The sequence below is a fragment of the Hemitrygon akajei genome, chromosome 1 (assembly GCF_048418815.1).
Source record: "Hemitrygon akajei chromosome 1, sHemAka1.3, whole genome shotgun sequence".
Classification (NCBI taxonomy): Eukaryota; Metazoa; Chordata; class Chondrichthyes; order Myliobatiformes; family Dasyatidae; genus Hemitrygon; species Hemitrygon akajei.
Genome location: NC_133124.1, coordinates 12,495,029 through 12,522,079, shown reverse-complemented (window position 1 = coordinate 12,522,079; position 27,051 = coordinate 12,495,029). Strand labels below are relative to the sequence as shown.

The following is a 27,051-nucleotide window of genomic DNA, read 5'->3' as shown; positions in this document are numbered from 1 at the left end:
CGACAGCACTTCTCCCTATAGATGCTGCCTGGCCTGCTGTGTTCCACCAGCATTTTGTGTGTGTTGCTTGAATTTCCAGCATCTGCAGATTTCCTCGTGTATACCATTCGGGAATCTTGTTCTCACCCACAGAACCTCCTGTACATTCCTCTAATGTACAAATCCCCTATTACCACAGTGCACTCCTTCTCGCCCCTTCCCTTCCATGTCGCAGAGGTAGACTCAGTACCAGAGACCTGACCACTGTGACTTTCCTCTGTTAGGCCACCTCCCACTCCAACAGTATCCAAAAGGATATACCTGTTGTTGAGGATGATGGCCATTGGGGTACCCTGCACTGGATCCCTGTACCCGACTATCAAGTCACCTTTCAACACCTTTCCCTCCAAAGAGAAAAGCCCACGCCTGCTCAATCTATCTCTATAAGACATGTCCTCTAATCCAAGCAGCATCCTAATAAATGTGTTTTGAACATTTTTCTTGTTATCACAATAGTCTGTTGGACATTGGTAATACAAAATATTGCAAACTTGGTTCATTGACGAGACCGATGGTGGGAGAGCTGCGTGGCCTTGGTTGTTATGTGATATAGGGTGTCATGCGGGGCATTGTTATTTACAGCCACACAGTGGAAAAAGCTCTGGAGGAAGTGTGGGAGTGAACAGAGCCTCATAGTGTCAGTGCTGGGTTGGGGCCTGGCCCTTGCAGGCCGGCTCTCCTGTTGAGACTGCTCTCTATGTTTGCTAACTGGAAAGCAAACTGGATTGCCTTCATCTGCAGCTGACTAGCATGAGAGGAACTGCTGTGTGCTCGTTCTTGCAGAAACGTGGCTCCAGGACAACATCCCACGCACCATCAATCTTCAGGCCCTGCCACTCAGGGACTTGTGCTAATATTTTGGTGACTACTTGTAACTATTGTGATGATATTTCTTTCTAACTGTCCTCATTAATTGATGTTTAAGCAACTTTATAGACAGCAGTACCCCATGGCTTTAGTTACTTTGATACTGTCAGAGATATTTTGCTTGATCCTGTTCATCTCCCCACCCCTTTGCAACTTAAAACCAATTTGTTTTCTCACTATTCTGGCTCTGATGGAGGGTGCTTGATCTGAGACTTCAATTCAGGTTGCCTTTCTTTAGATTCTGCCTAACTTGTCGAGGTTATCTATCATTTACTGTTTTGTACTATTTGTTCTTGAAATAAAATCAAATGAGTTTCAGCTGATGTGCATAATTGATAACTTTGATATTTTCCTGTTGAAATCAAAGCTTGAAAGTAAGTCAGTGTTTCATGTTACAATCTGTACACCAGCTCAAAGTGTATATTCACATTGACTTCAGAATCGTTGTTTTAGTAACGCTGAAAAATAACACAATAAGTTCTGAGGGCAGAGTTCAGTAGATTCTACCAACGAGCTTGCTAATGGATTTGTTTTGTTTTAGGCATGGACTAAGGCCCTTTGGCTCAACTGTTCTTTGCTGACCAAGATGCCTTATTGGGAGGGGTGGGGGTGGAGAACCTTGGATTCATTTATTCATCCTGCTTTGCTGCAGTGATGATGGTGACAAGCTGCGATTAAAATCCTATTGAAATATTAATTAAATATTAATAAAATAATATAAATTAAGCAGCATACATTTCTGTCAGAATTACCCATTCATTTGTTTTAGTTTATGAAGCAATGCCGATGTGTATAGTCAATGCTGCTGACTTCCATAGCATTGATAAAGATACAGTATATTTTCTTTAAAAAAATCACTTAATACTCTGTTTCTGAAAACATATCAGGGTTTGTAAAGATGATTTTCTGTCTGTCCTCTTTACTCATCTCTCCAACTCCACCCTCCCTTCCCCCACCTCTAATAATCAACAATAACAAAAGAGAAATTCTGCCATTCTGAGAGTTCTTAATGAGCAAAGCTTTATGCAAGTTGCTGGTCAGTGAACAGTGCAAAGTTCAGATATTGAATGGTATCTTATTGATGGCTAATTCTGTTATAATTTGAAATTATTTTAATAAGCTTATTGGTATTTTTATTTTAATGGTGTATTTTGTTTTGACCTTTCATTTTGAAAGTGGATGAACGTGATTGTAAAATTAAATTTAAAACACATTTCTGTGGTATGTAATTACATAAACACATCCAAAATAAAATTAAGGTCTCTGTCCAGATTGAGGGCTTTAAGAAACTGATTAAAATGCAAAACAACACAAGTGAACCTCGCCCTGCTCAGTGGCATTCATTAATTAAATCCCAGTCTCTGTAGCACAGGATAAAACCCTATGCAGTTACATCAGCACTGCTATACAGTGTAGCAGCAGTTAAAAATAAATCATTTCAAAGACACCATAGTTAACATGAAATTGTGATCTGTTAGTTTATTCAAAAATTCCTTCCAATATAATGTAAAATGAAAGGAGGGCATCGAATAAGAACATAGTACTACTCATTATTGAAGTGACATTAACCATATAACGGAAACACACTGAAGAAAATTATTCATGGCTTTGGAGTTTCATGGCTTAATAATGGCTGGCTAATTTTGAATATGAGCAGGGGCTTCCTGCAAGAATCTGGGGGAGAAAAGGAATTGCGGTTGAGTGTAAAAACAGAATTTATATGCATGAGAAATTTTCACTTCTAGCACTGGCTATGTCGAATGATGTCATCTGTCAGCTGATTGGCTGCTCAAACTGAGTAAAGGGGGAAAGGGTAAAGATGCAGGAATAAGCCTCTGTTGTATTCATGGCGAGTATTTTGAGATGGAGACACGAATCAATTGTTATTGATAATTGACTTCCTCTTGGTCATGTGATCTATTGGGAGCTTCTTGCATGAGAGGATTTGACAGGGTGTTTTTTTTTGCAAAAAGGAATGAGACGGCTGATTTGCAAGAGGATCTGTGCCTGTAAGTTGCAGAATCGGGCGGAAAAGGCAGAGAACTGGTGACACAGTGGGAGGATGTGTAGGCAGAAGCACTTACAAAAGCAGCACTCACAACGATTCTCTTCAACAATGTGTTTTAGCATTTATAACAGGATGTGAATGTCAGGAACGTAGAGTGCTGTCCAGTTTGCTTTGCTCTTAAATTGAAGTAGGAGATATAGATGCAGAGGATGAAAAAATCTAGAGAATGTTATTTTAGCAGGGTGTGTTTTTTTGTTTTTCATTTTGAAGTCACGCTGGCTTTATAAAATAATATAGGACTAGAGTGATTTTGATTGAGAAAATTCTTCAAGGTTAATTTGTATTTTTTTTATATATCCAAACAGATAAAAGCTTTGATGATGAGGAGTCAGTGGATGGAAGCAGACCAGCAGCAACTAAGGTACCTGCGACCAAGAAAATGGGAAGTACAAGCATTGGTGGGAAACGATCTGCCTCTGCACCTGGATCCAAAGCAGGTACAGTGGCGCTGCTGTACTCTTGTATTATGTGAAAAAAATATCTTCTAAGGACAAATCTAATTCATGTGAACGTTGAGTACAGAATTTGTGTTTCTTTTGTGATGAAAATGAAAAGGCAGATGTTCGCTAGTTCAGTAACTTAAAATTAGACCTTAAGACATAGGAGCAGAATTAGCTCATTCAGCCTATTGGGTCTGCTCTGCCATTTCATCGTAGCTGATCAATTTCCCTCTTAACTCCATCCTCCTGCCTTTTCCCTGTAACGTTTCACATCTTGACTAATGAAGAACCCATCAACATCTGCCTTAAGTACACACGACCTGGCCTCCACAGCCACCTGTGGCAACGAATTCCACAGATTCACCACCCTCTGGCTAAAGAAATTCTTCTAAATTCCAATGCGTACGGGCCCAGAACAATCAATTGCTTTTTATAAGATAACCCTTTCATTCCAGGTATCATTCTTGTGAACCTCCTCTGAGCCCTCTCTGAAGCCCCTTTCTTAGATAAGGGGCCCAAAATGCTCACAGTATACAAAGTGAGGCCTCACTAGTGCCTTATAACAACTCAGCATTACATCCTTGCTTTTATATTCTAGTCCTTTCGAAATGACCACTGCATTTGCCTTTCTCACCACCAACTCAACATGCAAGTTAACCTTTAGGGAATCCTAAACGAGGACTCCCAAGTCGCTTTGCATCTCAGACCTTTGAATTTTCTCCCCATTTAGAAAATAGTCTACACCTTTATTCCTTCTACCACAGTGCATGACCATACAATCCCCTACAATATATTCCATCTGTCACTTCTTTGCCCATTTTTCTAACCAAAGTTCTTCTGCAGCCTCCCTGCTTCCTCAACGCTATATGCCCCTCCACTTATCTTCGTATCATCCACAACTTGGCCACAAGGCCATCAGTTCTTACATCAAAATCATTGACGTATGACATAAAAAAGAGTGGTCCCGACACCGACCCCTAGTCAAGGGCAGCCAATCTTCATTCCCACTCTTTGCCTCCTACCAATCAATCACTGCTTTATTCATGCTAGAATCTTTCCTGTAATACCATGAGCTCGTAGCTTGTTAACCAGCTTCATGTGGCACCTTGTCAAAGGCCTTATGCAAATCCAAGTGCACAGCATTAACCGATTCTCCTTTGTCTATCCTGCTTGTTATTTTGTCAAAGAATTCCAACAGATTTTTCAGGCAAGGTTTTCTGGAGTGAAGGAAACCATACTGATTTTGGTCCATTTTGTCACACGTCTCCAGTTACCCAGAAACCTTATCCTTAACAATAGAGTCCAACATCTTTTGACCATTGAGGTCAGACTAACTGGCCTATAATTTCCTTTAGTTTGTCTCCCTCCCATCTTGAAAAATGGAGTGACATTTGCAATTTTACAGTCCTCTAGAACCATGCCAGAATCGAGTGATTCTTCAGACCTTTCAGCTTCCCAGGCACCTTCTCCTTAGTAATAGCAATTGCACTTATATCTGCCCAACACTCTTGAACTTCCGGCAAACTGCTAGTGAAGAATGACGCACAAATGGTTCCCGGTTTTCTTGCATAATATGACTAACTAGAGGTGACTTTAAAAAAATTGTAAATAGTTCAATGATTTATTTTCAAACATTTTAAACATATCTTTAAAAGTTTTTACAGTCTTATTTTCATTGTTCCTGCTATCCTGCTCTCTTAATTTTTTTTTCTTTTTCCTTATCATTGCTTTTGCTGAATTCTGAAATAATCCAAACCTCAAGTACTAATCTATGACAGCTTAAGGTTTTTCCTTTGATCAAATGCTATATTTAACTTCTCTTAACAACCACATCAGAATCATATCACTGTGCCTTATATATCACTTGGAAAGTATAATAATTTTTGAAATATTTGCACTGCATGCTTAATATTTATACATTTTAATGTGATTTCCAATGCTTTGTCTTGTTCAGATTTAAGATTCTGATTTCAGATTGTAGTAATCATTTTTATATAATTCACTGATATTTAATTTATTTATGCCAAAATGCCTCTTTCAATTAATCTTTTCCCATTGTACAGTACAATCTAAAAAAACTTATTTCTTCATTTTCATAGAATGATTGCATAATAATTTTAATTGGTAAATTGGTTTATTTTTGTCACATGTACCAAGATTCATTGAAAAACATTGTTTCAATGTCATCCAAAGAGATCATTTTCATCACATCAGTACACTGCAGGCAAAGTGTTATATTTGCATTGCAGGTAGGCAATAAGGTGCAAGGCCATTAACAAACTAAATTGTGAGGTCAAGATTGTGTCTTAACATACTAGAGGATTTATAATTGGAGTAAAACTTGTCCTAGAGCCTGGTGGTACGTTCTTTCAGGCTTTTGTATCTTCTACTCGATGGGGTGGGCGAGAAGAAAGAACATCTGGGTTTTTTGATTATAAAACTTAAAAAAATAAAACACAGAAAATCTGCAGCACAATACAGGCCCTTCGGCCCACAATACTATACCAAACATGTACTTATTATAGAAGTTACCTAGGGTTATCCATAGCGCTCTATTTTTCTAAGCTCCATGTACTTAAAAGTCTCTTAAAAGACCCTATCGTATCTGCCTCTACCACCGTCGCCGGCAGCCCATTCCATGCTGTCCCCACCCTCTGCGTTTAAAAAAACTTGCCCCTGACATACCCTCTGTGCCTACTTCCAAGCACTTTAAAACTGCGCCCTCTTGTTTTAGCCATTTGAGCCCTGGGAAAAAGCCTCTGACTATCCACACGATCAATGCTTCTCATCATCTTATACACCTCTATCAGGTCACCTCTCAACCTCCATCACTCCAAGGAGAAAAGGCCATGCTCCCCAATCCGGGCAACATCCTTGTAAATCTCCTTGGCACCCTTTCTATAGTTTCAACATCCCTCCTGTAGTGAGGTGAACAGAACTGAGCACGGTTCTCCAAGTGGGGTCTGATCAGGGTCCTATATAGCTGTAACATTACCTCTCGAATCTTAAAATCAATCCCATGGTTGATGAAGGTCAATACACCATATGCCTTCTTAACCACAGAGTCAACCTGCGCAGCAGCTTTAAGTATCCTATGAACTCTGACCCCAAGAACCCTCTGATCTTCCACACTGCCAAGAGTCTTACCATTAATACTGTATTCTGCTATCTTATTTAACCTACCAAACTGAACTACCTCACACTTATCTGGGTTGAACTCTTATCTACCACTTCTCAGCCCAGTTTTGCATCCTATCAATGTCCCACTGTAACCTCTGACTACCCTCCACACTATCCACAACACCCCCAACCTTTGTGTCATCAGCAAATTTACTAACCCATCCCTCCACTTCCTCAGTCAGGTCATTAATAAAAATCACAAAGAGAAGGGGTCCCAGAACAGATCCCTGAGGCACACCACTGGTCACCGACCTCTGTGCGGAATGTATCCCGTCTACAACCATTCTTTGCCTTCTGTGGTCAGGCCAATTCTGGATCCACAAAACAATGCCCCCTTGGATCCCATGCCCCCCTTACTTTTCAAATAAGCCTTGTATGGGGTACCTTATCAAATGCCTTGCTGAAATCCATATACACTACATCTATTGTTCTACCTTCATCAACGTGTTTAGTTACATCCGCAAAAAATTCAATCAGGCTCGTAAGGCACGACCTGCCCTTGAGTAAGCCATGCTGACTATTCCTAATCATATTATACCTCTCCAAATGATCATAAATCCTGCCTCTCAGGATCTTCTCCATCAACTTACCAACCACTGAAGTAAGATTCACTGGCCTATAATTTCCTGGACTATCTCTACTCCCTTTCTTGAATAAGAGAACAATGTAGCGATGTGCTACACACAGAGCTAGAAATAACGACAGGCAGTCTGTAAGTTGCACTCGAGACTGGTTTATTCAAACTTTGCGGCACTGGCTTTTACGCAGTTCTGTTCCCTCCCTTTCTGGGCGGAAATGACGTCAGAGGTCCATGCTGTGAAGACGGTACGGGGCCAGGTTGCTGAGCCTTTTGCATAATCTGTCCAGGACTGCTGCAGGTTCTTCCCCTTGCCCCCTTGGAGCTGATATGAACTCTCCTGGGATGACCAGGGGTGCGCCGTACACCAGCTGGGCTGACGAGGTGTGCGGATCCTCTATGGGCACTGTGCAGATTCCAAGCAGGACCCATGGAAGCTTGTCCACCCATTTGGGCCCTTTCAGGCAGGCCATGAGAGCCAACTTCAAGTGATGGTGGAAGCGTTCCACTAGTCCATTTGACTATGGGTGGTAGGCAGTTGTGTGGTGTAGCTGTGTTCCCAACAGGCTGGCCACAGCCGACCACAGGCTGAAGGTGAACTGGGCGCCTTTGTCGGAGGTAATGTGGGCCGGTATCCCGAAGCGTGCTACCCAGGTTGCAATCAGCGCTCTGGTGCAGGAATCGGTGGTGGTGTTGGTGAGCGGGACTACCTCTGGCCATCTCGTGAACCAGTCTACCATAGTTAGGAGGTACCGCACTCCTCGCGATACTGGCAGGGGCCCACGATATCCACATGAATGTGGTTGAATCTCCGGCGGGTGGGTTCGAACTGCTGTGGCGGAGCTTTGGTGTGCCACTGCAACTTGGCTGTTTGACAGCGTGCACATTTTGGCCCATTCGCTGACCTGTTTGCAAAGTCCGTGCCACATGAACTTGCTGGAGACCATCCAGACAGTTGTCCTGGTAGTTGGGTGTGCCAAGCAGTGTATGGAGAAATGGAAACTCGCTGCTGCCAGGCTGCTGGGACGATGGGGCGAGGTTGGCTGGTAGCCACGTCACACAGGAGGATCCTCTCACCTGAGCCTACGAGGAAGTCTTGCAGCTGCAAACCCAAAACTGTGGTCCTGTAGCTGGGCATCTCATCGTCTGCCTGCTGCGCCTCCGCCAGTGCTGCATAGTCCACTCCCAGGGACAGGACCTAGATAGCTGGTCTGGAGGGTGCGTCCGCCACGACGTTGTCCTTTCCCAAGACATGCTGGATGTCTGTCGTGTACTCGGAGATGTAGGACAGATGTCGTTGCTGGCGGACTAACCAGGGATCGGATACCTTTGTGAACGCGAAGGTCAATGGTTTGTGGTCCATGAATGCGGTGAAGGGCCTGCCTTCTAAGAAGTACCTGAAATGCTGGATTGCCAGATATAGTGCCAACAGCTCCTGGTCGAAGGGACTGTACTTGAGTTCAGGTGGCCATAGGTGCCTGCTGAAGAATGCCAGGGGTTGCCAGCGCCCCTCGATGAGTTGCTCCAGCACCCCACCAACTGCTGTGTTGGATGCGTCCACTGTGAGGGCGGTTGGAATGTCTGTTCTGGGGTGCACCAGCATCGCAGCGTCTGCCAAGGCTTCCATAGAACCATAGAACACTACAGCACAGTACAGACCCTTCAGCCCTCCATGTTGTGCCGACTCATATAATTCTTTAAAAAAAAAGTACTAAACCCACACTACCCCATAACCCTCCATTTTTCTTTCATCCATGTGCCTGTCCAAGAGGCTCTTAAATACCCCTAATTTTTTGGCCTTCACCACCATCTCTGGCAAGACATTCCTGGCACTCACAACCCTCTGTGTAAAAAAACTTACCCCTGATGTCTCCCCTAAACTTCCCTCCCTTAATTTTGTACATATACCCTCTGGTGTTTGCTATTGGTGCCCTGGGAAACAGGTACTGACTATCCACCCTATCTATGCCTCTCATAATCCTGTAGACCTCTATCAAGTCCCCTCTCATTCTTCTACGCTCCAAAGAGAAAAGTCCCAGCTCTGCTAACCTTGCTTCATATGACTTGTTCTCCAAACCAGGCAACATCCTGGTAAATCTCCTCTGCACCCTCTCCATAGCTTCCACATGCTTCCTATAATGAGGTGACCAGAATTGAACACAATACTCTTAAGTGCGGTCTCACCAGAGATTTGTAGAGTTGCAACATGACCTCTCTACTCTTGAACTCATTCCCCCTGTTAATGAAGTCTAGCATCCCATAGGCCTTCTTAACTACCCTATAAACCTGTGCAGTGACCTTGAGGGATGTATGGATTTGAACGTCAAGGTCCCTTTGCATCCTTGGCTTTAACGAAAGCAGCTGTGGCCTCTTCGTCCCAAGTAATATCCTTGCCTTTACCCGACATCAGGGTGAACAAAAGGCGCATGATATGGGCTGCTGAGGGGAGGAAGCGGTGGTAGAAGTTCACCATACCAACGAACTCCTGCAGGCCTTTGACTGTGTTGGGCCGGGTGAAGTGGCGGATCGCGTCTACCTTGGCGGGCCGAGGTGTTGCCCTGTCTTTGGTAATCATGTGGCCCAGGAAGTTGATGGTGTCGAGTCCGAACTGGCATTTGGCTGGGTTGATCGTGAGGCCGAAATCACTCAGGCGGGAGTAGAGCTGGCGGAGGTGGGACAGATGCTCCTGACAACTACTGCTGGCTATAAGGATGTCATCCAAGTAGATGAACGCAAAGTCCAGGTCGCGTCCCACCGCATCCATTAGCCGCTGGAACATCTGTGTGGCATTCTTCAGGCTGAACGGCATTCGGAGGAATTCGAACAGGCCGAACAGGGTGATGAGTGCTGTTTTGGGGATGTCTTCAGGGTGTACTGGGATTTGATGGTATCCCCGTACGAGGTCTACTTTGGAAAATATGCTTGCCACATGCAGGTTTGCTGCAAAGTCCTGTATGTGCGGCACGGGGTAGCGGTCTGGAGTTGTAGCCTCGTTCAGTCTGCGGTAGTTGCCACATGGTCTCCAGCCCCTAGCTGCTTTGGGCACCATGTGCAGGGATTAGACCCATGGGCTGTCGGACCATCGTACGATCCCCAATTCCTCCATCCTCTTGAATACCTCCTTCGCCAGGCGGACCTTGTCCGGGGGGAGCCTTGGTGCGTGGGCTTGGAGGGGTGGTCCCTGGGTCGGAATGTGGTGCTGTACTCCATGTCTGGGCATTGCTGCTGTGAACTGCAGTACCAGAACTGATGGAAAGTCCGCCAGGATTCTGGTGAATTCGTTGTCAGACAGCGTGGTGGAATCCAGGTGTGGGGGCGGCAACTTGGTTTCACCCAGGGAGAACGTCTGGAAAGTCTTGGCATGGACCAGTCTTTTCCCTTGCAAGTCGACCAGCAGGCTGTGTGCTTGCAAGAAGTCCGCCCCAGGAGTGGTTGGGCCATGGTGGACAGTGTGAAGTCCCATGTGAACCGGCTGGCACCGAACTGCAGCTGTGCTGTGCAGGTGCCGTAGGTCCGTATTGTGCTGCTGTTTGCAGCCCTCAGGGTTGCGGGTGTCATACCGCGTCAGGGGTAAGATGCTGATTTCTGCTGCAGTGTCGGCCAGGAAGCAGCGTTCTGACTGTTGGTCCTAGACGTACAAGAGGCTGGCCCTGGTGTTTCCCAGGATCTTGCAGGGCGGGTGACAACAGCGGGCTTCTGTGCCCCACCACTGGTGGTAGAAACACCACTGTACATTGGCCTCCTCACTCCTGCCTCTGGGTTGTGTGCGCTGCATTGCCGGGCCTGGTCTGGCCTGCTGTTGGGCGCGTGGCTTGGTAATCTGTCCAATGGACGCCCTGCTCTCCCTCTTGGCTTTCCACAGCATATCTGTCTGGGCCGCCACCTTCCGGGAGTCACTGAAATCTGCGTCGGCCAGCAGCAGATGTATGTCCTCGGGCAGTTGCTCTAGGAACGCCTGCTCAAACATGAGGCAGGGCTTGTGTCCTTCAGCCAGGGCCAGCATCTCGTTCATTAATGCTGACGGCGGCCTGTCTCCCAAACTGTCCAGGTGCAGCAAGCGGGCACCTCGCTCACGCCGTGAGAGGCCAAAGGTCCCAGTGAGCAGCGCTTTGAATGCTGCATATTTGCCTTCTTCCGGGAGTGACTATGAAATCCTCAACCTGGGCGGCTGTCTCCTGGTCAAGGGCGCTCACCACGTAATAGTAACGTGTGGAATCAGAAGATATCTTGTCGAATCTGGAACTGGGCTTCTGCTTGGTCAAACCACACGTGTGGTCGCAGCCTCCAGAAAGTTGGCAGTTTTAGTGAAACTGCGTGAACAGATGAAGAGTCGATCATCTTTGGTCCAAATCCCGTTTGGACTGTCGGGGTCACATGTGTAGTGATGTGCTACACACAGAGCTAGAAATAATGACACGCAGTCTGTAAGTTGCACTCGAGACTGGTTTATTCGAACTTTGTGGCACTGGCTTTTACGCAGTTCCATTCCTGCCCTCTTCAGGCGGAATTGACATCAGAGGTGTATTACAAAAGTCTCTTCCCACGTGCGGGTTTTCTCCCCTTGCTGGTGAAGAAGCAGCGCCATTTTGTGAGCCGGTTTGCCTGTGTAGAAAGTGGGTCGCCACAACAACACCTGCAACTCTCCAATCCTCCAGAACCTCCCCTGATCCCATTGATGATGCAAAGATCATTGCAAGAAGCTCAGCAATCTCCTCCCTCGCCTCCAACACTGGCCTGGGTTACATCTCATCCAGTCCCAGAGACTTATCCAACTTGATGCTTTCCAAAAGCTCCAACACATCCTCTTTCTTAATGTCTATATGCTCAAGCTTCTCAGTCCACTGTAAGTCATCCGTACAATCGCAAAGATCCTTTTCCGTAGTGAATACTGAAGCAAAGGATTCATTAAGTATCTCAGCTATCTCCTCCAGTTCCATACACACTTTTCCACTGTCACACTTGTTTGGTCCTATTCTCTGATGTCTTATCCTCTTGCTCTTGTAGAATGCCTTGGGGTTTTCCTTAATCCTGTCTGCCAAGGGCTTCTCATGGCCCCTTCTGGCTCTCCTAATTTCATTCTTAAGCTCGTTCCTGCTAGCCTTATAATCTTCTAGATCTCAATCAATACCGAGTCTTTTTGAACCTTTTGTAAGCTTTTCTTTTCTTCTTGACTTGATTTTCAACAACCTTTGTACATCATGGTTCCTGTAAAATAGAATCCTTTCTCATTGGAATGTACCTATGCAGAACTCCATGCAAATATCCCCTCAACGTTTGCCACATTTCTGCCAAACATTTCTCTGAGAACATCTGTTCTCAGTTTATGCTTCCAAGTTCCTGCCTGGTAGCTTCATATTTCCTCTTGCTTCAATTAAATGCTTTCCTAACTTGTCTGCTCCTATCCCTCTCCAATGCTATGGTAAAGGAGATAGAATTATAGAACGTAGAATAGTATGATCACTATCTCCAAAATGCTATCCCACTGAGAGACCTGACACCTGACCAGGTTCATTTCCTAGTACCAGATCAAGTACAGCCTCTCCTCATATAGGCTTATCTACATATTGTGTCAGGAAACCTTCCTGAACACACCAAACAGGCTCCACCTCATCCAGATCCCTTGCTCTAGGGAGATGCCAATTAATATTTACTAATTAATATTTATTAATATTATGAACTTTACAACTCCTCCCTCGGAGTGTCAGACACCCTGAGCCAACAGGCTGGTCCTGGACTAATTTCCACTTGGCATTATTTACTTATTATTATTTAATTATTAATGGTTTTATATTGCTATATTTCTACACTATTCTTGGTTGGTGCGACTGTAATGAAACCCAGCTTCCCTCGCGATCAATAAAGTATGCCTGTCTGTCTGATATTGGGGAAATTAAAATCTCCTATCATGCCAACCCTGTTATTATTGCACCGTTCCAGAATCTGTCTTCCTCATCTGCTCCTTGATGTCCCTATTACTGTTAGGTGGTTTATAAAAAAACACCCAGTGGAACTATTGACCCCTTCCTGTTCCTAACTTCCACCCACAGAGAGTCAATAGACAATCTCGCCATGACTTTCTCCTTTTCTGCAGCCGTGACACTGTCTCTGATCAGCAGTCCCACACCCCCACCTCTTTTACCTCCCTCCCTGTCCTTTCTGAAACATCTAAAGCCTGGCACTCTAAGTAGCCATTCCTGCCCCTGAGCCATCCAAGTCTTTGCAATGACCACAACACCATAGCTCTCCAAGTACTGATCCACACTCTCATCTCATTGATTAGGTCGGCTGCTTTACTAAGGGAGCGAGAAGTGTAGACATAATCCTTTGAGAGCAGGCTGGTTTCTCTATTATGCCGAACTGTATCCAGAGCACTCTGCTTTTTCTTGAGGTCTCGGGCAGAGCAGTTGCCGTACCAACCTGTGATAATGTCCAGATAAGATGGTTTGTATAGTGCATTTCTAAAAGTTAGTAAGAGTGAAAGGGAACTTGCCAAATTTCTTTAGTATCCTGGAGAAGTAGAGGTATTGATGAGATTTCTTGGCTGTGGTATCTACATGATTGGACCTGGACATTCAATTGGTGGTGTTCCCTCTGAGGAAGAAGCTTATCAATCTCACCATCATTGATGTGAATGGCAGCATGCACATCAACCCCTTCCTGGAGTAAATGACCAGCTCTTTTATTTTGTTGACATTGAGTGAAAGGTTGTTGCCATGGCACCATGTCTCTACCTTCACCCTGTACTCCAACTCACTGTTATTTGAGGTACTGCCCACTACAGTGGTATCATCTGCAAACTCGCAGATGGAGTTAGAGCAAAATCTGCCACAAAGTCATGCGTGTACAGAAAGTAGTGAGGCTGAGGGCATGGCCTTGTGGGGCACCAATGTTGGAAGTACCCTTACTGATTATGGTCTGTTGGTCAGGAAGTGAACAATAGAATTGGAAGGGGAGCAAGAAACAGACCCTTTAGCTCATCGTATCCATTGCAATGGTCAAGTATTTTTTTTGTTAAGCCCATTTACTAGCAGAACAATGTCTACCATGCTTTGAGAGAGTACCTGTTTCTTTCATCTTTTCGGGCAGTATGTTCCACTTGAAACAACCATTTTGGTAAAAAAAAATACCATTTCGGTATGTTCCACTTGAAACAACCATTTCGGTAAAAAAAAATGTAAAGGGAATGTTTTCCTCACATTCCCTTTACTTCCCTCACTCTTCACTAAATCTATGGTTTCAGATTTTGCTGTGAAAGATCATAAGATCTAGGAGCAGAATTAGGCCATTTGGCCCATTGAGTCTGCTCCGTAATTCAATCATGGCTGATACTTTTTATCCCTCCTAAGCCCCACTCCCCAGCCTTTTCCCTGTAACGTTGGATGCCATGTCCAATCAAGAACCTATCAAGCTCTGCCTTAAATACTTCCAACGACCTGACCTCACCACCTTCTGCCTAAAGAAGTTTCTCTACATCTCTCTTTTAAATGGACGCCCCCTATCCTAAAACTTTGCCCTTTTGTTCTCGACTTCCCTACCATTGAAAATATGCTTTCCACAGCTACTCTGTCTAGGCTTTTCAGTATTTGAAGGGTTTCATTGATATTCCCTCTCTCCCCCCCCCCCCCCCCCCAGTTCATTGAGTACTAAGGAAATGTATTATACAGTATTGTCTGTATTATCTAGGCACCTCAAAATATTGCATATCTGTTTTGGGATCCCCGCAGCCTCCTCTGCTCCAAGGAAGACAAAATTAGCCTCTCTGGGTCTCACATAACTGAAACATTGAATCTGAAACCACATCCTGGTGCTTTTCCTCTGCATCCTCTAAAGTTTAACCCTGTCATCCCTATAGTGTTGAGACCAGAATTACACACAGTATTCCACTTGTAACCTAATGAAAGCTTAATATATTCTACACAGAAGAGGCTGCAGGGTTTCGATCTGAAATATCAACAATGTCTTTTCTCTCCATTGACCCATTGAATTTCTCCAGCAGATTGTTCGCTACTTTTATACATATATTTAACATCCTCCCCACTAGAACAGAACATAAAATAGTACAACAAAGGAACAGACCCTTCAGCCCACAATGCTAAATAAAATGCCAAGTTCAGCAATATGTTCTACCTGCTCATGATCTATATCTCCTTACTCCTTGCATTTTCATGTGTCTATCTAAAAGCTTCTGAAGGCCACTATTGTATCTGCTTCCACCACTATTCTTGGAAATCTAGTCCAGGCATCTATTCTTTTCTTTCTAAGAAAAGCTTGCCCTGCACATTTCCTTTAAATGTTCTCCTTTCCACCTTAAATGCATACACTCTTGTACTTGACCCTCATAAAAGATTTTGATAGTTTATGATTTATATACCTCTCATGATTTTCTGAATTTCCCATAAGTTTCCTCTCAGCGTCTGACACTCATAAGAAGTAACCCTGTAATTTATACCCTCTAATCCAGGCATATCCTTTCTTTACCTTTTCAAAAGTTTCCACATCTTCCTGACCCATCCACCTAAGTACTAATCAGTGCAGAACCCCACTAGTCATGGACCTCCATCCAGAATAACACCCTACCATCACTACCCTCTGTCATCTATGGAAAGCAAATCCTGGAGGGCTTGTTTTTTGAAGATAGTGGAACAAACAAGGGTTTTTCTCTTTGGAATGATGGAGGGTGAAAGGTAACTTGATAGAAATGTACAAGATGTTAAGAGGCATAGATCGAGTGGATGGCTAGATACTTCTTTCTAGGGTGGTAATGGCTAATATCAGAGGGCATAATTCTAAGGTGATTGAAGGAAAGTATAAGGGAGAATGTCAGAGGCAAGTTTTGTTTTTGCTGTGAGTGGTGGGTGTGGAGATTTATGTAGGAGATGAGCTTCAGACTGATCTTAAAGTAGGTTAAAAGGTCTGCACAACAGCATGGTTGAAGGGCCTGTACTGTTCTATGCTCTGTGAATTCAATGAAGTCACAATGATCTCATGCATCTTAATGTTCTAGATCAAGCTACCATGAGGGACCTTATCAAATGCCCTATACTATAGTCCATGTAAACGACATCCACTGCCCTACCCGCATCAATCATTTTTATCACCACTCCAAACACTTGGCTTTGCAAGCTGTGGCCTGCCTGGCACAATGTCATGGTGACTATCTATAATCGGACCATGACTTCCAAATGTTTGTAAAACTTATCCCTGAGAATCATCTTCTCTATTACTAATTCAATGCTCCCCAGCTTATAATTTCTTGGATTATCCTTATTTCCCTTTTTGGATAAAGGAACAACATTGACTATTCTCCAGTTCTCTGGGACCTCACCTGTTAGTGAGAACACAAAGATTTTCATCAAGACCCCAGCAATCTCATCTATTGCCTCTTTCAATAATCTGGCATATATACCATCTAATGCCTTCTAAAGACCCAGCTCCAGGTCCTTCTCTTGGTGAATACCAATGCAAAATATTTATTTAGTACCTCACTCACATCCCCTGTCTCCAAGCATAAATTTTCCTTTATCCTTGAGTGGTTCTAGACTCTTCCTAGATCTGTTTTATCCTGCTCTTCTACTCTTTGCTTAAGCTAATGGGAGCCGGCATTCCAAACACCTGCTTCATCACCTCTCTACCTGTACAGCCTTCTTCAAGGATCTTTGATCTCTTTGTTCCTGAATACTCCCAGGAGCTTTGCCATTCATGATTAAGTCATCCTCTCATTATACATCAAAAATACATCAGTATTAAATTTGCTCTGTCACTGCCTAACCCAGTTTAACAGCAACTAATAAATATCTCTAGCTTTAAATTGGCCTCCTCACTGTGAATAATACCTCCTGTTCTTGTGTCATAAGGCCATAAGATATAGGAGATGAATTAGACCACTTAACCCATTGAGCCTGCTCTACTATTTCTTTATGGCCCATCCAATTTTCCTCTCAGTCTCAAACTTTTGCCTTCTTCTCATGCTCTGACTAATAAAGTATTAACCTGGTCTTCAGGTAGAAAAGGTAAATTGGAGGAAGCCAGTTGTCACAGTATTAAACAGGAACTGGGAAAAGTAGACTGGGAGTGGCTGTTTGGGAGTAAATCCACATTTGACATGTGGGAGTCTTTTCAAGACCATCTAGTTAGTGTTCACATCGAATGTGTCCTGTGAGGATGAATGATAAGGGCGGCAAGTTTTGAAACCCTGAATGAAAAGAGATATTGTAACTGAGGTGAAAAGAGAAAAGGAAGCATCTCTAAGGTGTGGGAAGCTGAAATTAGATGAGGCCCTTGAAGAATATAAAGGAAACAGAGAAGAACTTAAACAAATTAGGAAGGCCAAGAGGGTCTATGTGATGTTCTTGAAAGAAAGGGTTAAGGAGAATCCCAAGGTTTTTAATAGATATATTAGGAGCAAGGGTAACTAGTGAAAAGTGCCGTCAAGGACAGAGCCAGATGATATGTGTATCATGCATCCAAGGGGAAAGATGAGGATAAAGGTGAGATAAGTGATGGGTATAGTGATATTCTGGGTCACCTTGACATAGAAAGATGTTTCATGTGTTGATGGAATCTGTCCCAGGTTACAGAGAAGCAAAGGAGCTGGGTAACACCATTGATTGTGCAGAAGTTGGAAATCTTGCGCAACACGCACAAAATGCTGGTGGAATTGGGGCAGGGGAGTATTAGGTGGATGAGAGAGGAGAGATAATGCAAGGTGGTAGGTCAAAGAAGTAAAGGTATCAAGAAATAGTCTTACAGGAGAGAACAATAGACCACAGAATAAAGGGAAGGAGCAATCCTTGACTGTGGGCCTGTTTCCTGCAGGGAGCTGTGCTGGAGCACTGAGTTATATTCATTAATTATTTGGCTATAAATGTAAAAGTTCAAAATAAATTTATTATCAAAGTACAGGCATGTCACCATATACAACACTGAGATTCATTTTCCTGCGAACATACTCAATAAATCTAATAATTATAATAGAAGCAATAAAAGACCGCGCCAACAAGATGGACAACCAGTATGCAAAAGAGATTAAGAGGAAGTGACATGCTGCAGATTGCAGTGAGAGTAATTCAAAAGAGGTATATTTAAAAGTTTTGTATGAAGCCTGCAGAACATCTTCATAGTTCACTGGCGCCATCTTGTCAATTTGCGGATGATACAAAATTTGGTAGTGTAGTTAATAGTGGGAAGGATAGCCATAGGCAACAGGGATACTGGTAAAATGGAGAGGGCAGTGACTGATGGATGTTCCTCTTACGAAGTGATGCACTTTGTGAGAGCTATTTAGGGTAGGGTATGCACAATGGATTGGGGAGTCCTGTGGAATGGAGTGACTGTGATGTGTGAGAATCCTTTAAGCTGGCAGCACCAGTGGTGATAAAATGGTTTTAAAAAACTTGCCCTTATTAGGCAGAACATAGTATTTAGGAACAAGGAAGTTAGGTACGAATTTATAAAATAACTAGACAACTGGGTAACCTGTTGGGGCACCCTTTGAGAGAAAGGTAGTGCAGTCTGATGTGATGTGCTTTGGAAATTAAAGAAGAAAAATTCAGTTTATTAAAGAATAAAGACGCGTAGCAAGACAAATATAGCTCCTCCTCGTTTAACGAAGGACACTTGATGACAGCATTTCTGGTTGATCTGCCACCCTTCAAGAATACTCTAACATTTTCATTTGTTTTTCCCCGACTTAAAGCCATATACAGCTGATCATGCTGGAATACTGGTTTCTCAAGATAAATCAACACATTCTCCATGGTTTTGCCTTGCACCTTATGTATAGTCATAGCAAAGCATGACTGTATCGGGAACTGGCTCCGCTGAAGAGGGACATCTTCCCCTTCTGATAAATTGAGAGTGATTCTTGGGACCATGATAATGTCATTATTGAACGCACCAATGTTTATCTTTGCTACAATGAGATCAGTACCACCGATGCGGCAGAGAGGGCCTCAGGGTGGCTGTGGCTCAAGAGAGGGGAGCCATGGAGTCATGTGTAGCTAGCCATCTGGACACAGGCTGGGTCACCTGGAGAAGGGCGTATGATGTTGAAAGACCCAAAACACCCGATGATTCCAGGAACATCACTGACGATGTGTCCAGAAGCATCAGTAGATGTATGCACACAGTCGTGCAGTTCTTCCACCATCATTTGTGTTCCATTGCAAAGCCTTGATGGATTCAAGTTCCTCATTGAAATGATGGGAGATCCCCTCTTTAATTCCAGTTTATGTGGGGACAGTCCAGAGAGTTCGACCGAATCAAGGAATTCTGTTGGAAAATGAGTGACGTTAGCTCCTTCACTTACGGCATTGAAGGAACAGTATTCTTTCATGATCCCAGGGAAGCTTCTAATACATGTGAAGTTTATTTTTCGCATCATTTCATTGAGAGAATCCAAGATAGAATTCCTTGAGAACAGTTCTACAGGATTGTCGAATGTCGGGTAGATGAAATCAATGCATTCTTCCATAGTTTTTGCTGACAGAATCATGTCTTCAGGTAATTCAATTTCATTGTTTTCATTTTTCTCAATCTTGTCTTCTCCAACATCCAATAAGAACTCAGAATATCATCCTTTTCCCTCACTCAATCACATGTTTCTCTTCAATGGAAACTTGATCAAGCTTCTCCATAAGTAGGATTTTTTTAATGCATGAATTCTCCACATCAGCATCATTTCCACGTTTCACTACTAGTAGAAGCTGATGGAAATCACCACAGCAAATGGTTAAAATACCCCCGAAGGCCTCATTCTTGTTGCATACATCACAAAGAGTCCGGTCCACGGCTTCGAAGCTCTCCCTCCTAATCATGGGGCACTCATCCCAGACAATAAGCCTCACATTTTGGAGTAAATTTGCAGTATTGGTGTTTTTATCGATGTTACTAAGGGCACCTTCATTGACTTTGAGTGGTATTTTGAATCTTGAATGTGCTGTCCTACCACCATCAGTGTTGCTGCAATACCTGATGATGCTACAGCAACACCTCCATCTCCCCTAACTTTAGTGAGGATCAAGTTGATGATAAATGTCTTGCCCGTTCCTCTTGGTGCATCAATGAAGGTTATTGAAGAGAGATTCCTTTCCAAGCAGTCACACACATATTCATATACTTCTCTTTGCTCATTATTCAATAGGGGCTCCTTCTGTGAAACAGATTCCCGCTGTTCGTCTCTGTTGTATTGCAGTTCACGCAATAATTCCAGATCACCAGCACTTTGAGTAATTGTATCATTTTTTGTTGTTGGCAAGTTATATTCTTCAAGTGTTTTGCCCAAGTTCTGAGGTTTCTCTTGGAAATACAGAAGAGCTTGTCCATGATGCCTCTCTTTGATCATGATATTAGGATCATTGATAGTTCTCCTCTCCATTTGTAAGAAATCTTCAGACATTGCATTCTTGAACTGCTTCCATAATTGCTGTGGATTGTTGATTTCAGTGTTTGTTAGCAAGACAACAAACAAATCTCTCATTGCTCTGGGCATTCTTGTTCTCTCTGCTTCTTCCATAGTTTGCTGCCAATGATCGTCAGCTTGCAACAATCCTCTCTCTGCAGATGTCTTCGAATGATGGAAGGATATCTCCATCATGTTTTTCAATGATTTGAAAGATACTGGTCTCTTTATGAGATGAAGAAGTCTCAAATAGTAGAGGTCACCACTTAGTGGAGAAACGTTATACACTCGACCCAGAACATTTGCTTCAAAAATCCCGAAGTACTCCTCCACTCTTTTCCCCATTCTCCTTTCCCACCTCTTATTAGTCCAAGTGTAGAATCTGTGAATATCTGCATAGTACAGGGTTCTTGCAAATGGATCGCGAGTGCAAAGATCCGTGAATTCCGCTAAAGTGGTTCTTGCCATATCATTATCCAGTTGCACCGCAGCATTATCTTGAAAGAATACTTGATGCTGTTGGGGAAGGTGCACTTGAAGGCAAACAATAGCTGGTTCCCTCTCATGAATTGGAAATCCAAGTATCGATCCGACACCTTCAGAGGGCCCAATATATCTGCCTGTCAAATACTGTGTGATTTCGTCTTCTCTATTCACTGCAAAAATTGCCTGATTACTCAAAGGTGGAATCAGCTCTGTGAGCATTGTGAGGCACTGCTGAGGCATTTAAAGTTAGCGCATTTTAAGTCGATTTAGCCAAAAATAGTGCTGCTGTGGTGCACTGTTTGCACTATTTGGAGGTCACAAACAGACAGATAGGCAGAGCAGGAGAGTTTTAGTAGTATATAGATGATGTTGGTTTGGCAACAATTGGATAGCTGCATATACCTCTGATCATGACACTCTGGGAAAGACATGATTGTAATGGAGATTGTATAGAGGAAATTCATTATCTGGCGTACAATATTTCAGTTACAAGGAGAGACTCGAAAAACCGGGTTAGTTTTCCTTGGGGCAAAGCAGGCTGTTAGAAAATTTGACAGAGGTGAACAAAATTATGAGAGGCCTAGATGCCCTAAGGGATGTCTGAAACTAGGAGACATAGAAGCATGTTAGAATATGGTGACAATCAAGTTCAAGTTTATTGCTATTCTCTTGTTTCGTGGATGTCTGTGAAGAGTATGTATTTTACTGCATACTGTATTCACTCTATAAAATGTTAGACCATAAGACAAAGGAGCAGAAGTCAGCCATTTGGCCCATCATGTCTGCTCCACCATTTTATCATGAGCTGATCCATTCTCCCATTTAGTCTCACTCCCCCATCTTCCCACCACAACCTTTGATGCCCTGGCTACTCAGATACCTATCAATCTCTGTCTTAAATACACCCAGTGACTTGACCTACTCTGCCACCCGTGGCATCAAGTTCCACAGATACCCCACCCTCTAGCTAAAACAATTTCTTGGCATCTCTATTCTGAATGGGTGCCCTTCAATCCTTAAGTCATGCCATCTTGTACTAGATTCCCCCACCAGGGGAAACAACTTTGCCACATCCACTCTGTCCATGCCTTTCAATAATCGAAATGTTTCTATGAGGTACTCCCTCATTCTTCTAAACTCCAAGGAGAACAGTCCAAGAGTGGTCAAACGTTCCTCATATGTTAAACCTCTCATTCCTGGAATCATTCTAGTGAATCTTCTCTGAACCCTCTCCAACGACAGCACATTCTTTCTTAAATAAGGAGCCCAAAACTGCACACAGTACTCCAAGTGAGGTCTTACCAGTGCCTTATAAAGCCTCAACATCACATCCCTGCTCCTATACTCTATTCCTCTAGAAATGAATGCCAACATTGCATTCGCCTTCTTCACCACCGACTCAACCTGGAGGTTGTATCTGTCTTGCACCTTCCTCACTTATCGCATAAACTCCAGCCACTACTGCTCTGCCGTCCTTTCTGCTAGTGTTCCTTTCCAGTCAACTTTGGCCAGTTCCTCTCTCATGCCACTGTAATTTCCTTTGCTCCGCTGAAATACTGACACATCAGATTTCAGTTTCTACGAATTCTCTCTCTTGAGATCCAGTGATGACCTGATTTTCCCAGTCCACTCGCATTTTAACATCCCCCACAATTATCATAACACTGCCCTTCTGGCAAGCCTTTTCTATTTCCTGTTGTAATTTGTAGTCCACATCACTGCAGCTGTTAGGAAGCCTGTATATAACTGCCATCAGAGTCCTTTTAGCCCTGCTATTTCTTAGCTCAACCCATAAAGATTCTGCACTTTCTGATCCTATGTCACCTCTTTCTAATGATTTAATATAGTTTCTTACCAATAAAGCCACGCCACCCCCTCTGCCTACCTGCCTATCCTTCCGATACACCATGTATCCTTGGACGTTGTGCTCCCAGAGACATGTATCCTTTAGCCACATCTCAGTGATGGCACAATATCATACCTGCCAATCTGTAACTGTATAACAAGATCATCCATCTTATTCCTTGGGCTGCGTGCATTTAAGTATAACACCTTAAGTCCAGTATTTGGTACTTTTTGCTTTGATTGCACTGCAACTCATCCAAATGGCTGCAAATTTGCCCCATCACCTGCCTGTCCTTACTGACATCTTTACTGCACACTATCTTAGATTTATTTCTGTTTTTCCCCTCCTCCGCTCTATCATTCTGGTTCCTATCCCCTTGCCAAATTAGTTTAAACCCTCCCTAACAGCTCTATTAAGAATGTTGGTCCTTTTCGGGTTCAGGTGTAACCAGTCCTTTTTGAACAGGTCATACTTACCCCAGAAGAGATCCCAATGATCCAAGAATCTGAAGTCCTGCCCTCTGTACCAGTCTCTCAGCCACGCATTCATCTGCCTGATCCTACTATTCTTGCCCTCGCTAGCACGTGGCACAGATAGCAATCCTGAGATTACTACCCTGGAGGTCCTGCTTCTCAGCTTCCTTCCTAAGTCTCGGAAATCTCTCTTCAGGACCTCCTCCCTTTTCCTATCCTTGTCATTAGTACCAACATGTACCAAGACAGCTGGCTGCTCACCCTCTCCTTTCAGAATATTCTGGACCCGATCCGAGACATCCCGTACCATGGCACCTGGGAGGCAACACACCATGCGGGTATCTCTGTCAGGCTCACAGAATCTCCTGTCTGTTCTCCATCTCCTGTACTGTGATAATAAATTTTCTTTGAACTTTGAATAGTTGGAATCTGGAAACATATGTTTCGAGTTGAGATCCTGCATCAGGTATGCATGACAAGACCTTCATTGTACCTCTCTACATGTGGCAATATTAAACCAATTTACCAGTTATTTTCCGTAAATGACATGATTGAAATGTTTTGCCAAGTTGGGAACCATTCATGTCATGTCTCCATCTCAGCAAAAAGAGATTGTAATGAGGAAATGTCTCAACTGCAAAAATGATTCATTTTCTTGGAATAGAAATCTGTTTCTTGTGTCTCCCTGCTCTTATTCATATTCTCTTTCCCCAATATACACAAAACTATCGATTTATTTTGCAGTAGTGTGAAAGTAGTTAGTTTCTGTGTTCTATATACTACCTGTGTAACAAATGAAGTAAAGTTCAGAGTAAGTATAGAGCTTGGTATTCACTCTGTAACCCTGTTTTCTTTGGCAATTGGTTTATTTTTGTCACAGTGAAAGCTTTATTGGCATGCCATTCAGACAGATCATTCCATTCATCAGTACAATGAGACGAGGAAGGAGAAACAGAATGTGGAATATAGTGCTACAGTTACTGAGAAAGTCAAGTTCATGTATATTATCATTCAACCATATACATGCACACCACCAAATGAAACGATTTTCCTCTGAACCACGGTGCACAACACAGTGCATATTACTCACATACAACACAAAGTAATGTTACCACAATAACTTAAATAATAAGGTGATTTTACAAAAGTTAGAAAGTAATAATATAATGCTACTGGCACTTTATATGCGATGAGACCTGGGTGGTGGCAGAGAGTTCAGTAGTCTCACGATCTGATGGAAGCAGCTGTTTCCCATTGTAACAGTTCTTGTCCTAATGCTATAGTATCTCCTGCCTGATGGTAGGGGGTCAAAAAGATTGTTGGACAGATGGGAAAGCTCATTAACAGCCTGATAAATATCATGGACGGGTGGAAGAGAGACCCAACAATCATCTCACCAGTTCCTGTAATCCTTTGTGGTCAGATGCCTTGCAGGTCCTGTACCAGACAGTGATGAGGTTGATCAGGATACTCTCAATTGTGCTCCTGTAAAAATTGATAAAGATGGGAGCAGGGTTGCCACCCTCAGCTCAATCTCCTCAGGAAGTGGAGTCTCTGCTGTACTTTCTTCACTAAAAAGGTGGCGTTGAGAGCCTAATTAAGATTGTCCATTAACTCCCAGAAACTTGTTGCTCCTAACTCAGCTAGACAAAGAAATTAAGGGCCATGATGAAGTAGGCTTAGTGATCACCTATACATAGTATAACACCTGGACTGGGGGAGTGGTTTCAACAAATCCCAGGAATAGCATCTGAGAACTTGGTCCAGAAAAGCGAACTACTAGAAACAGCAAGGATACTGCGCCAAACCCTCAAGCTCCCTGGCCTCTGGTTGAGGACCCGAGATTGAGGGAAAAATACACATACACACCACCCATAAGAGGTGAGAAAAATAGATACAGTCAGCCCTCCTTATCTGCAAGAGATTGGTTCTGGTACCCCTCGCGGATACCAAAATTCGAGTATGCTCATGTTCCTTATTCAATGTGTCTCAATGCAGTGGATCTTAGGACCCAGCGGAATCCCAGACCTTTTTTAACCTGTCTCAGTGCGGTGGACATTAGGACCCAGCGGTAGAGATCTGAATCCGCAGTGTTTCTGTTTATGAAAATAATCACGATAACAATTGAAAATAAAGTGGAAATAATAAAGCGATTGGAAAGAGGTGAAACACCATCGGTCATTGGAAAGGCATTAGGCTATGTCGGTCAACGATCGGAACAATTTTAAAGGATATAGTGAGAAAGGCTCTGCCCCGATGAAAGCTACAATTATTACTAAGCTTTAATTATTGAGTTTTGCAGAGCGCACTTGGGAGCAATCTGTCACTAGATCGTACTCGGGAACTTCCGTTCCTGAGCCCGGTGCTGAAACATATGTTCTTAAGTGTTTTATATGCATAGAAAGGTAAAATATATACTATATACGAAGGCAAACATTTCACTAACTGACGCTAAATAATACTGGATGTACCTGTTCCGACTTACTTAGTAAGAAAACTTATGATTTTTTTCGATCCCGATGCACGATAACCCACACACATCCTCCCGTATACTTTAAATCATCTCTAGGTTACTTATAATACCTAATACAATGTAAATGCTATGTAAAATTGTTGTTATACTGCATTGTTTAGGGAATAATGACAAGGAAAAAAGTCTTTACATGCTCGAACAGCAAGTGCTGGAAGAGCACTCCGGGTTTTCGTGATTCGCGGTTGGTTGAATTCGCGCATGCGGAATTCGCGGATAAGGAGGGCCGACTGTATATAAATAAAGTTTAAGTTAAATAAATAGTGCAGAAAAGAGAATAAAAAGTCGTGAGGTAGTGTTCATGGGTTCAATGCCTAATCAGAAATGGCGGGGGGAAGAAGCTCTTCCTGAATCATTGAGTGTATGTCTTCAGGCTCCTGTACCTCCTCCCTGATGGTGTCCTAGGTGATGGGGTTCCTTAATAATGGATGTCGCCTATCTAAGGCCTCGCTTCTTGAAGATATCCTGGATACTGGGGAGGCTTGTGTCCATGATGGAACTGACTTGAGTTCACAACTTTCTCCAGCTTATTTTGATCCTATGTGGTCCTCCCCTCCCTCCCAAATACCAGACACTGATACTGTCTGGGCCAGATACTTTCCATGGGTTCACCCTCACGAAAGATGCTCTCATGTCAGCATCAGAGATAGAAATCACAGGATCATCGGGGGCTGTGGGAGTTCCTGAAGGTGCCTCCATGTTTTGATGACCAAAGCGAGCACAAAAGGCATTGAGCTCATCTGGGAGCGAAACCATATTGTCACCTATGTCACTTGATTTCACTTTGTAGGAGGTGATAGCATTCAAGCCCTACCATTCTTCAATCATTCAAGTTTGGTCTGGAATTGCCACTTCACATGCGAGATGGCATTTTGGAAGTTGTACCTGGACCTCTTCTACTTCCCTGCTTCTATCAATGGTACAGAGATGGAAGTGGTTGAGAATTTACCATGTTCAAGCCATGTGGACACCAGGGTGAATGAAGAAAGCACACCAGCCCCTCTCCTTCCTCAGAAGGCTAAAGAAATTCAGTATCTCACTGTTGCTGCCTTCCTATTTTTACAGTGTATCATAAAGAATCATACCTGGCTGCATCATAACTTGACACAAGATGGTAAGAAATTGCAAAAAGTGGTAAACCCAGCC

General features: G+C 43.3%; 1 protein-coding gene across 44 annotated transcripts in view; it reads left to right on the top strand.

Annotated features, from left to right (window-relative positions):
- Positions 1–27,051, top strand: part of clasp2 (cytoplasmic linker associated protein 2) — a 380,510-nt gene that overhangs the window by 142,133 nt on the left and 211,326 nt on the right. For 37 of the 44 annotated variants that reach the window (XM_073035883.1, XM_073034575.1, XM_073035242.1 and 34 more), the window contains one exon: positions 3,280–3,411. In XM_073035883.1, coding sequence (XP_072891984.1) covers positions 3,280–3,411 — 132 coding nt within the window. Of the gene's footprint in view, positions 1–2,715; positions 2,916–3,037; positions 3,157–3,279; positions 3,412–27,051 lie in introns of those variants that run through there. The other 7 variants (XM_073036170.1, XM_073036113.1, XM_073036009.1 and 4 more) reach the window with 2 other exon arrangements.